The 12,398-nt window shown below is 38.8% G+C and overlaps 1 protein-coding gene across 3 annotated transcripts in view; it reads right to left on the reverse strand.

Annotated features, from left to right (window-relative positions):
• The window catches only part of septin9b (septin 9b), a 90,888-nt gene that overhangs the window by 48,659 nt on the left and 29,831 nt on the right, over nucleotides 1-12,398 (reverse strand). For all 3 annotated transcript variants that reach the window (XM_059339783.1, XM_059339790.1, XM_059339776.1), the window contains exon 2: nucleotides 5,230-5,910. In XM_059339783.1, the coding sequence (XP_059195766.1) occupies nucleotides 5,230-5,910 (681 nt within the window). The remainder of the gene's footprint in view (nucleotides 1-5,229; nucleotides 5,911-12,398) is intronic.

A 12,398-nucleotide genomic window follows, 5' to 3' on the forward strand; every position in this document is an offset into this window, starting at 1 on the left:
AACCTCTCAAGAAGTAGCTCAAGAAGCTTTGGGCAAACCTTGTATACAGAACATGAATAATGGATCCGCCAAACCATTAGATTTAAGCAGTGGTGGAAAGTAACTGAGCCATTTACTCAAGTACTGTACTTTAGTACAATTTTGAGGTACTTTATTTGAGTATCTCCATTTTATGCAACTTTTTACTTTTACTCCACTACATTTTTAGGCAAATATTGCACTTTTTACTCCTCTATATTTAGCTGCCAGCTTTAGTTACATTACGGTCGAGATCTAAAATATATGATCAATTTAAAGTGATTTGACTTTTTTTAAAATTAAATCTTATAAGAGTATATTAAGTAATTAAGACCAATTGAGAAGAATATTGCACTACCTTACAGGTTGCAAGACCTGGTGTATGTTTATATACCATTGAAAATAGCCAAATTAGGTTTAGGCCCTGTTATTTAATTTCTACTCACATCTTACCGTGCCGTAATGAAGCATGTTGGCACAGATTAGAAACGGTGTAATCACACACCAATTATTAATAACTTCTCACTACTTACCGGTAATATGCCATTTTCATTTCCACACTGGAAGAATAGGGGAGTGAATATATTAAAAGATTTGTATGGTGTCCATGGTTTACGAGCATCTTTTTTATTCTATATGCACTTAAGATCAGCTACACAGGGGGTGGTTTCAAAACTTTACAAATTAATTTCTGGACCCTGTAAACACTTACCAGTAGAGGGTGTTTGGTATAGAGATCTAAATGAAGTAAATGACACAGAGATTTGATGGGACACAGTGTGGAAAAATCTCAGTGGTACATCCAAAAACCCAAACCATCAATTAATACACTATTATAGGGGTTCTAATATTTTTGTCTTCCTGAGAATGTAAAAGAGACTTTGTTCTGTATATAAAAACTGTATATAAAACTGTATATGATGCGAATATATACATTGTACATTTTTCACAAAAAAAAATCACAAAAAAAGTATATTAAGTAATCCAGTGAGCCCTGTCTTTACAAAATTAAAACACTGCTTATACAAAAGCATCAATACAAATAATGTTATAATATATTTGGAAAAAAACAATCTGAGTGGGTCCATTCTGCATAATGAGTACTTTTACTTTTGATACTTTAAGTACATTTGGATGCTGATACTTTTGTACTTTTACTTCAGGAAATTTTGAATGCAGGACTTATACTTGTAGTGGAGTAATTTCACAGTGTTGTATTAGTACTTTTACTTAAGTAAGGGATCTGAATACTTCTTCCACTACTGGAATTAAGGGATTAATATACTGCGGGACTGTGATTTATGATTATTTTCATTATCGATTATTCTGCCAATTATTTTCATTGGTTATTAGAGGTTTTTTTGTTCAAAAATGGCAAAAAAAGCATATCATAAAGGGAAATCTTGCTTCTTTCAACTAACTGTTTAAACCCATTGTTTAAACAAGAGAAAAGCAAATCATCACATGAGGAGTGTGAATGAGACTGGGTTTTTTTTTTGCATGTTTGATTAAAAAATGACTTGAACAAATAGATAATTTCCATCACCAGGGAGGGTTTGTTTTTGTTTGTCTGTCAGCAGGATTACAGGAAAAAAAATGACCTGATTTTCATTCAACTCAGACTGACGTCATGATGCTATAAGACATAATGAATTTGCTCTTCAGAGATCTTCCGACAGTTAAAGTTCAGTCTGCAGTATATGAATATGTGCCCACAACCCTTTTCATGCTGACCTTTTGCATAAACACCCCGGCGTATCTCGCTCTCTGTGATGTTATGATCAAAGTACAGAGGGATATTTGCTGGGAAGCTGACTGACTCGGATCATATGACCCCTGAGAGAGGAAGCGCACCGCGGTGAGGTCACGCAGCAGGGGAAACAATCACAGTGACAGAACACGGAAGGAAGGACAGGATACTGTGTGTGCATTTGTGTGTATGTGCACACATGACGTGTGATGTCATTTCCTCATGGAAAAACTGAATGTGCAGGAAAGCAGCTTATCTAATAAACTGCCGGAGTTGACAGCCATATGGAAAAATAATAAACAAAGCCAAGTAACTTTGCCTGCAGTGTTGCCAAAAGCTCTTGGTCAAGTAACATTTTTCAGCTCATGTAACTGAAGAAAATCAATTGAAAGCACTTACAATTGGAGCAATAGGACAAATAATCACATAGCAAAACATCAGACCTAAGTGATTTATATTTTATTATATATTTAATATTTTAAATTACACTAATTTCAAACCATATTAAGTGTTATTGTGACGTTGTTTTGTTTGCTTCAGCTCTCTTGATAATACAAAAAGAGCAGAGCAGGGTGGCCCCAGTCATAGCCCCTGGGCCCTCTAGGCAGGTCACCCTTCATTAAGACCCCTATTAGGGCCTCTCTCTGTGGACAAATAAGTGGCGACCACCCCCGTAATGTAGAAGAGAACCATGTAAAACCTTCAGCACAGAAATTTATAGTCATTTAAAGCAGAAACATTATGGGTTCCACAGGGAAGCACAGACACTGGGACAGTGAATATACTGTGGGAAGTCTGACTACAAAGAATCAACCATATGCAGTATTTCATGTGTAAGAGGAAATCACCTAAATCAATAAAAAAGTACTGTCATTATATTTAATCAAGAGCTAATTATAATTTATCATAAGTGGCATTATAAGTGCTTGGCAAGGTGGTTAATAGTGAAATGGGGGACAGTGATTTAACAAATCAGCTCCCCATAACACTTTACAGAGCTTCGTGGGGAATTTCAGTTCATTATTTAGCTTTCTGGTCTGAAAATTTGCTGTTTAAGTTCAGTCTCTTAGTATTATATAATTTAGTAATATTTTTAGTCGAAAAATTATATATTAAATAATACGCTGTTTTCATTGAAAGGTTCTTTACTTGCTTAGCCCCACACAGTAGATATTCACAATTAAAGTCCACATGTATGGCATCTTATAAAACACATTTTTCTCTTTACGTTTTGGCTCTTTGTCCACACAGAAACTATATAACTGTTTTCGGTTGGAATTTTTTTGTATGGTGCGCAAAAATACAACTTTAAATAAATTATATGTTGCTCTGTAACTGCTGGATGTGTAAATTAGCAAATGTTTGCTAACAAGTACATTTTATCACCTTAAGTGGTCGTGATATGTCAATGTTCTGTTCACAATTTGTTCATTTTCGGGTTTAGAATTCATACATAGAGTGCCAAATTATGATTTATATTTTCTTTAAATAATTGAAATGTGCTGTTAAGAAGAGAGACAAACTACCAGGTACTCTTACAGCTCTAATTTCTTCGACATTAACAGAAATCTAGCTGTGTTGTTGTGACAGGGTGGTGGGTAGGCTTACTCCATATAGGAATGAATGAAAGATGTATACTGGTGTGTTGTTGCATGCAATATCTGACGTTTGTTTTCCTTATGTTTACATTTATCACTTTAGCTTGCATGTAAAGACTGAAAAAACCTGTATCATATAGTACCACTTATTTCATCTTACACATTCACTTCCAGTTTAAAATGAGTATTTAAGAGCTATATTCTGTATGTCACAAGCTGCATCAGAGGAGCTAATGTAACCCTGTGAGTAAAATCTGTCCTTCTCTGTTACACAGTTTAACTGCAACTGCAGCACTACTTACCATCTAACTACCATGCTACTGTTCTGGTGCTGCCAAGGTTATGCTTTCATCACATAACAAAAAACACGACGGCTCCACTACTGCATGACCATAAATACAGACATACAGTCTGATGTTGCCACTGACAGACAGGGCCTCCAAGGACAGGGTTACTTATATTTCTGGCAGACACACAGACATCAGACTAATCAAAATGTTGCTCCTGTTACTGACTTTTTTTCTTGGTGAGTGAGAGACGTGATACTCTGTCACCTCGGTGTGAGTGGAGAAGGAGAAGGAAGATATGAAGTCAGAATAAAAAAAACCTCAAATGAATCAGAGTCCAGATGAAACGTATCCTGGAAAATGTGACATTTTTTACCCAGTGGGGTTTGAGTGTAAAATAACTTAGAGCCAAGAGTGAAGAGTTTCCCATCCCTCCACACATAATTAAATGCAATTTGGTTTTTATTTGAGTTTAAGATAGCCTATTACACCCGCTTTAATCTCTTTTCCACTGATGACAGTGTCACACCAAACTGTTAAGTCTGTGCAAAAGCAATCACACAGGCTGCTGAGCTAAATCACAGCACCAAAGCACTGCTATGCTGCAGCAGTACGACTCTGTTTCAGCTTTTACACGACAGGCCAATAGCCTTACAAGATTTTACATGAGATCCAACGGAAATGGTGTATGAACACAAAATCAAAGCAGGTAAACAAATTTGAGCAGCTTGTCAGCTGGCATTCTACAAATACAAGCCAATCCATTTTAATCAACAACCAATATCCAAGAAAGTAGGCCAATAAATAGTGTCCAATATCACTGAGCAACATTACATTAGAACAGTCCAGGGACTTAACCATTTCAAAAGGCGAGTAATCTCAGTTAGTGTGAAGGTCTTAATTTTAGCTTTAGTTGCAAATTTAAGTTGCTATCTGCTGTAGAGCTAACAGTGTAGCTGCATCTACTTCTTCTTCCTCTCTGAGGACAAACTGGACACTACAGTGACTCACTTTCGCCTCTTGAGGCACAAGTAATATTACAAAACAGGAAGGGCTGGGGCTAGCTGGTTGGCATGCTAATCATAGTAAATCTCTGCAACACAAGGCATCGACTTCTTAGATATAACAACAACACTGTCACTTCTTCACATTGTGTTGATATTGTTAGTTCATTTTTTGATTGTTTTAAAGTAAAATATCCATATCTTACAAATTGCAACAGGTCTGTTGCCTAAACAGAAACCAAACTGAAACTGTTTCACAACATTAACCACATCTGTACATCTGCACAACATTAACCATGTTTTTGAAACTGCATTTTTAGATAGATAATATATTTTTCTGCATATGGGAGTGCCATTTTTCTGAGACAGGGTTTGGTACTCACAGATAATTAGTGTTCTTATTTAATGTGGGCAACGCATTTCAGCTAGAAGCCAGCAGCAGCAGCAGCTTTGAGCTGAAATGAGTTCATTTTTGCCCACATTAAATAAGAAGACTATTTTTACTGTGAATGCTGGTGCTTTTTTTTTTTTTTTTTTTTTTTTTTTTACATATTATGATGAATCAGACTTACTGTCAGGGTTGGGGGATTTTCGTCCATGACTAGGCGAGGAGCAGCGGAAGGTGGTGACGATGGTGTTATGGTGAGGGTTGGGGTGGTGTGGGTGGTGCACTGCTGGGTGGTGGCCGTTGTTTTCTGGGGGGGCTCTGGTGATGCTGATATCAGGTTTACGGACATCTCCGGGACTAGGAGGTTCAAACTTGCGAGTGTGATTCTGCTCGGGGGTCCGGCTGGTGCCATTGTTGTTATTGCTGCCCTCGTTGCGGCGGATCACTGGGGACTCAGCGGGAGGCCTGGCAAAAGTGACCTCCCTCTTGTGGCTCATCTCGGGGGTCTTGGAGTGGCCCAGGACTTCTGGACGCTTCAGAGCGCTGTTGGCGGCAAAACGAGCAGAAGCAGGGCTGAGGGCGTTATCCATCTGCTTGCTGGAAGAAGAGGAGATGTCGATGGAGAGTTCGGAGCGGCGTGACACAGGCTCAGGGGTCTTGGAACCTCCTCCACCCATGATGGAGCGGGGCTGGGTGTAGTTGAGGTTGTTGTTGTTGGTGGCCGGGGCGGGGGTGCCCAGGTCACGGTAGTAGATGCTTGTGGGAGACATGGCGTTACGGTGAGGGGAGTTGGTTGTCCGACGGGAGCCGGGGGACAGGTGAGATGAAGTGTCGACATCCTCCACCTCGAAGGACCTCTTCAGAGCTGCAGGGACAAACACAACATGTCAGTCATACGGCCAACAACTAGCTGATTCACGCTTTAGTTGAGCAGCAGAAAATGAATCAGCAACTATTATTTATTTATCAAGTGAGTCATAAAACAGAATATTCTCTGTCTCCAGCTCCTCAGTCTGTATTTTATGCTTTTTCTGTTTTATATTAAACTCAATGAAATATCTTTAGGTTATTGCATCATTAACTCGTGAATCAAAAAAATAATGGCCAGCTAATTGTTGCTGTGACATTACATAGCTGTGATTTAATAAAGTACTATAAATGCACTGTAATGCACTATAAATACCCAATGAAGGATGAAGTATTACTTTAACTTTACTGACAAAAAGGTACCAATACAATAGTGTCAAAGGGGACACATTATGCTAATTTTCACGTTTATACTTTATACTTATTTGCTGTATTTTGGTTTATTTTAGAACATTTGTTTGCATACTTTAATGTTCAATACTCGCATTATTTTTCTCATACAATCTGTCTGAATATATGTATATATATACATATTTATTAATTGACAAATAAATCCTTCATGCAAAACCCTAACACGTTAAAATAAACAAGTATTACCAGCAAAATGTATTTAATTTTAAATATTAAAAGTACTGGTTCTGCAGAAAAAGACATGGACTGGTATTTTATTCTGACTTGCATTAGCAGGTTGTTGTGTGGAGCTTAGGTAGAACTGCCCACAGTTGAACTTGTGAAAACTTGTGAAAGAGCCCCCAAGGTGATACAAGGACAGGTTTCTTATTTGTAAAGAGGTGACAAGCCAAGAACGCTGGAAGCCACTAATCCATAACAAAGCACTGTATTTCATTCACTTGAAAAAAAATCTAAACAGTAATAGACAACTACAGCTGTCAAATAACTGTAGTAGAGTAGAAATTACAATATTTCCAAATGAAATCCACCCGTGCAGAAAACAGAACACGTTATATTGAAAGCACATTGACTCTGTAAACTCATCTTTCCCTTATAAACCATTTATGGGTCAAGATTGCTGTTTATAGGAAGTGGGAACAATGTCATAAAGTATTCATCAAAAAGGTCATACCACTTAATGGAGCAGTAAACAAAGTGAATTGTTTTTCTTTTCTAAATCTCATTATGAACAGTATCCAAATATTAAAGCGCCTGAGGTTTGAGGGTGTGGTGGCTGTAAAGCCAATTTTGGTGACAACACAAAGGAAACAGCATGCATTAGCCATTAAGCCATACTTCTCTGATTTCACTGCATCCCCCATCACCAGCAGCAGGTTTTTTACTGCACTGTATTACATGTTTAAGTCGATTCATGTGTTGTTCCGTCATGACTTGGATGCTATGTGTGTGGTGCACTACAAAATAAAATTCTAGGGTTTTACACTGAACTGTTTGAAGTGCTTCACGACATGTTATAATGAACACAATCAGCCAAGCATTGTTTCCTTCCAAGCATTTAGGCAAAAAAGTCCCATGTCTCCCTGTTTATGAGCAACATGAGCACAGAGACAGAGGCACATCCTTCCCCTCGGTTAGTTGTGACGTGAGAAAAAAGCTGAACTATCCAAGGCGAAGATACTGCGGGATGGGATCACCCCCTGGGAAGAGTGCACTGGCTCAAAGTCAACTTGAATTTGACTCCCATCGTGGAGTTGCTGTGCCAAGCCAATGGCCAGGAGCTGGTATCATAATGACACAGTAGTTAGACCAGTCCGCTCACGCACACCCTTAAGAACATCTCCTGTTTCCTGCAATCCAAAACGCAGTGCTGATTATTTGATCTGCTCGTGGTTTGTGGTGTGTCTGCGTGTGCACGTGTCTTTATGTAACTATATGTAGTTTTGTTCAAAGAGCCTGTAAAAACGTGTGTGTTACGGGAATGTATATGTGTTTATTTTTAAGTGGCTACACCCACAGGGAGGGGACCGTGCCCCAGCCCCAATGCACTCTGTGTAAAATTCTGTCAGAGGATGCGGAGCTCAACACAATCACATCAAAGCCGTCACCCCCCACACACACACATCAGCCAGCACTGCTAATCTAATTTACTGCTATAAGCTGCTTCATTCCAACATGGTGGACATTTGATACAATTTACCCCCTGAGAAAAAATTCAGGCCAAAGCCAAAGTATTATTCTTTTTTCTGTGTTAGTCCAACACACCAAGGATGTTGTTGTTCACCACGGGAATACATGGATCTGCACTCACGTCTTGGAGTTTATGCTGATTTGTGTTACAAATCTCCTTAACCCCTCACCACTCCCTGTAGACTCTTTATCCAGACTTTACAGCATGAATACATTTCATCTTTGGCATTTTTTCACTATCGAACACTGTTGCCAAGGCTGTAAAGCTTTAGCCACTCCAGGTAGTTATACAGTACCTATGTGGATGGATTACTGAACAGGTCTACTGAGCACAGGCCCAGGGGCCCAAAGTGGGGCCTTAACCTGCAAAAATGTCACTCAAAGGGACACATGCCAACCAGAATAAATGCAGAAAGACCACAGACAGATACAAGAGAGACAAAAAACAACCACAAACAACCACAAAGAGACACAAATGACCACAAAGAAACACCAAAATGAAAAAACAAAAAACAAAATTGCTCTAAACATGCACAAAATGACCTCAAAGACACACAAGATGACCACAAAGAGACAGGACATGAAGACTATGAAGAGATACAAAATGACAAAAAAGAGCACAACATAACAAAAGACAAAAATGATAAAGAGACACAAAATTACAAAATGACCTCAAAGACACAAAATGACTAGAAAGAGACAGGACACATAAACAAAACAAAAAAGACACAAAATGAATGTAAAGAGATACAAAATTACCCAAAAAAAAAAGACATTGAAAATGACTACGGAGCAATACAAAAGACCAAAAAGAGCACAACATAACAACAAAGAGACAAAAGATGACTACAAAGAGACACAAAACAACAAAAAAATACACAAAAATACCACAAAGACACACTAAACAACCAAGAAAGACATAAAAAATAACTACACAGACACACACAAGGACCAAAGACAGACACAACATAAATACAAAGAGACACAAAACCACAAAAGATGCATAATGACTACAAGATATGTGGTAACACCACCACAAAGTCTGTGTCTTGCTTCTATGCAGGAGTGGTGGAAAGGCCTTTTGCTTGTGTGTGTAGCAGGTGACCATTGTCTAATAAACTGCCCATGAGTACTTACATTATGTGTGGAAAGCACGACATGCCCCCTAATAAGCACAGAATATGGTTTTAGTGCTTAAAGCACAAACCCACTTTGACATTGTTTTCTCACATCCCCATCAAGTTCATTATCCAGTAAGGCACCACAAAACAGCTTCAACGTCCATCCTTTGACAGATAAACATATAAAAGAATTACACACAGTAAACTTGCAGTTTGTAAGTTGGTGTCCAAACCCATATTGCCACTGGACTGTGTCCTTTTTACCACTGCTTTCCTCGGTCATGTGTTTTATGATTGCTGAGAGAGAGTCCAAGGCTGTGGCTACTTTCAACTCCGGCCAGAGAATAAGTTGCTCTGCCAGAATTGGCCTGCAGATTTCATAAGGAGCTGAAAGGTTGTGATGCACTGTATTGTTTAAGGAACCTCCTCTGAGTGCTCCAACACTTTAAGGAAAGCGTGCATGCTCTAACATCTCTTGACACTTGCTGTAGACTTCGGTTACATTTTGGAAGAGCTGTGCGAACTAAAGCTGGACATGGGAGGGGATATCAGGATCCATATTCACAATCCGTATAAGAGAGCCGAACAGAGACGCTGTTTTGCCAGTGACCTGTTAAGTGATCTTAGATTAGTATTTCTGTTCTTGGCTGCTTTGTGATTATATACCCACAGGCACGGGACCACAGCAGAGGGCTTGAGTGCTTTCCTCTCATGCCGTTTGTTTGTATTTAGAGAGCGTGCAGTCAAGTGTACATGATTTAAGAGCAGAAGCGAATTTGAATCTCTCCGTGCTTTAATGTTGTCTGGGAATATAGAGAATGGAAAAAAGGCATTCAGGGCATCTCTCACTCAGATGATCACTCAACTACTATGTTTTTAAGGATCTCGCTGCTTCCCACAGACTCATGGGTCTTTCTTGTTCAGCTGAAGCAAAAAAGGGGGAAATATGTCTTTTTACTTCCATCCAGGATCCTCTTTGCATGAATATAGGATCACGGAGCATTAGGAAGAAGAAGGAAGGAGTGTGGGACTGACAGATGGATGAAGGAGTATCGTTCCCAGTGAAACAGCATTCCCAGACTATGAGCTGGAAAACGAGAGGTCGAGTCCACCTCAGAGGAACCTCATTAACAGCAGCCAGGAGTCTCGTCTCCCCACGTCCCACCACTACCTATCACCGCCCAGTGTCCGGTATCTCAGGCCGTTCTCATGTGGGAAGATAATGCAGCACAGACAATATGGTAAGGGATTATTGGCGCAACAAAAACAAAGATGGAGGCAGCTGTATCCTCATTTTGGTTCATGGTCATTTGTCCTAATAAAGCCCAGGTGTTCGACTCGCCTGCCTCTTTATCATCAGTGTCATCACTTTTCTCTCAAGGACATCCCAACCAGTGAGCACAAAACATTCAGTATCATCTCGGTCCAGATGCACAAATAGGAGATAGTCGAGAGTGAGAAGGAGGAAAACAAACAGAGAGACAGGAGGGAAGGCAGGCTGGAGATAGAGAGGCAGAAGGGGAGAAATGGGGAAGTTAAAACAGGTCAACAGAAAAGAGCCACTTATTGTGTTCTCTGTCACTGATATAAGTTTGGACCGACGATAGTCAAAAAAGATTAGGTACACTAAAGTCCCACTCCCGTTAACTAGCCTATAAGCGACAAGATTTTATTTATTTATTGTGTATTTTTATTGCATATTGTGTTTTTTGGTCTTGTACTTTGACGCATGACTCAAGCAGTCACTTCATCTCCCTTGATTTATTTCTGTATGTTGTATAATGTCCTTGTAAAGCACTTTACACATGATTTATGTTACCTACTTACTTAAGTAATACTTACTTACTTAACTGAAGTTATGTGATGCTACAGTCTACAATAACAATTATCATGTCATAATTGCAACCACTGTACATTTACTCAAGCACTTTGCTTGATTAAAATTTTAAGGTACTTTACTTGTGTCTTTTCTTTCTACCTTCTCCAATACTCCACTTCCAGTAGGAAATATTATCTACAAATTACTACAAATTATCTTCACAAATTAAAAGTGTGCACACAAAAAGTTTGACTATAAAAGCAACATTTTGATGATAATTTAATTTGTTATTTTATATTATCAATGGTTCCAACTTCATAAAGGCTATTACTATTATTTTTATTATTATTATTATTATTATTATTATTATTATTATTATTATTTTATTTATTTATTTATTTTTAATTATTATTATCACTTTGGGCTCTTAGTAATTGTGACAGCATTTCTCACTATTTTTCAGTAACCAGATCAATCAGTGTATGGAGAAAATAATCAGTAGATTAATAATCATTAATCCATTATGTAAACAGTAATTTAATATCACTCCACCTCAACCAACTTCTACAACCCTAAAATCCTGTAAAGTAGAGCTCTGCACATAAAAATACAGTAATGCAGAACAGAAAAAAACAACAAACCCACTGCACCACAAACGTCATTAATTAATAGGTACTGTAGTGTGCAGAGCCTTGAACTCCTAGTCTGTCTAGCCTCAGGCAATAAGTCAAGTGATCAAGACAGTTATTCTGTCAAACACTGGTTATATAATCCAGTTTGTGCACAATGGAGCTTATCTGATGTCAGGAGCTGCAGAATACAAGTCGATGTGGTCAAAGCAGGAAAAACATCCAATCTGACAAGACAAGGCCAAACAACCAACGATACAATTTCACACTACGGTATTTTTGCTTGGTCAGATGAAACCTTGCTACACTGTCAAATACACACTTCCTTTAGCTGCCCGCTGATGATGTTGGGTTTACTAATGCTGACCAGCAGCAGCACAGCCCACTGTGTCAGATTTACTGCGTGGTTCCCTGCTGGTCTGGCAGACACCCTGCACAAAGGAATTGGTGTTGGAGCAGTTTGGTAAAGAAGTAGGTAAGTTGGTGAAGGTCCTGTTCAAAGTCTTCCATTTTTTCATAAATGTAAAAAAAATAAAAAATGAGAATCCTTATCAGAACCAAGATGCAATTTCTTTGATGCACACACAGACACACACAGACACAGACACACAGACACACAGACACACACACACACACACACACACACACACACACACACACACACAGCTGTTGAATAGCTGCCCTGGTGCTTAGCTTGAGGCTCTCTAGGCCTCAACCTTTGACAGGTAAAGCCTTTTCCTCTTCCTTTGATCAAGCACGGGTTAACTATCCACTTCATGAACAGACTGATTTACACCAGTGACCAGTGCATGTGTAA

The sequence above is a fragment of the Centropristis striata genome, chromosome 1, assembly GCF_030273125.1.
Source record: "Centropristis striata isolate RG_2023a ecotype Rhode Island chromosome 1, C.striata_1.0, whole genome shotgun sequence".
NCBI classification, from domain to species: domain Eukaryota; kingdom Metazoa; phylum Chordata; class Actinopteri; order Perciformes; family Serranidae; genus Centropristis; species Centropristis striata.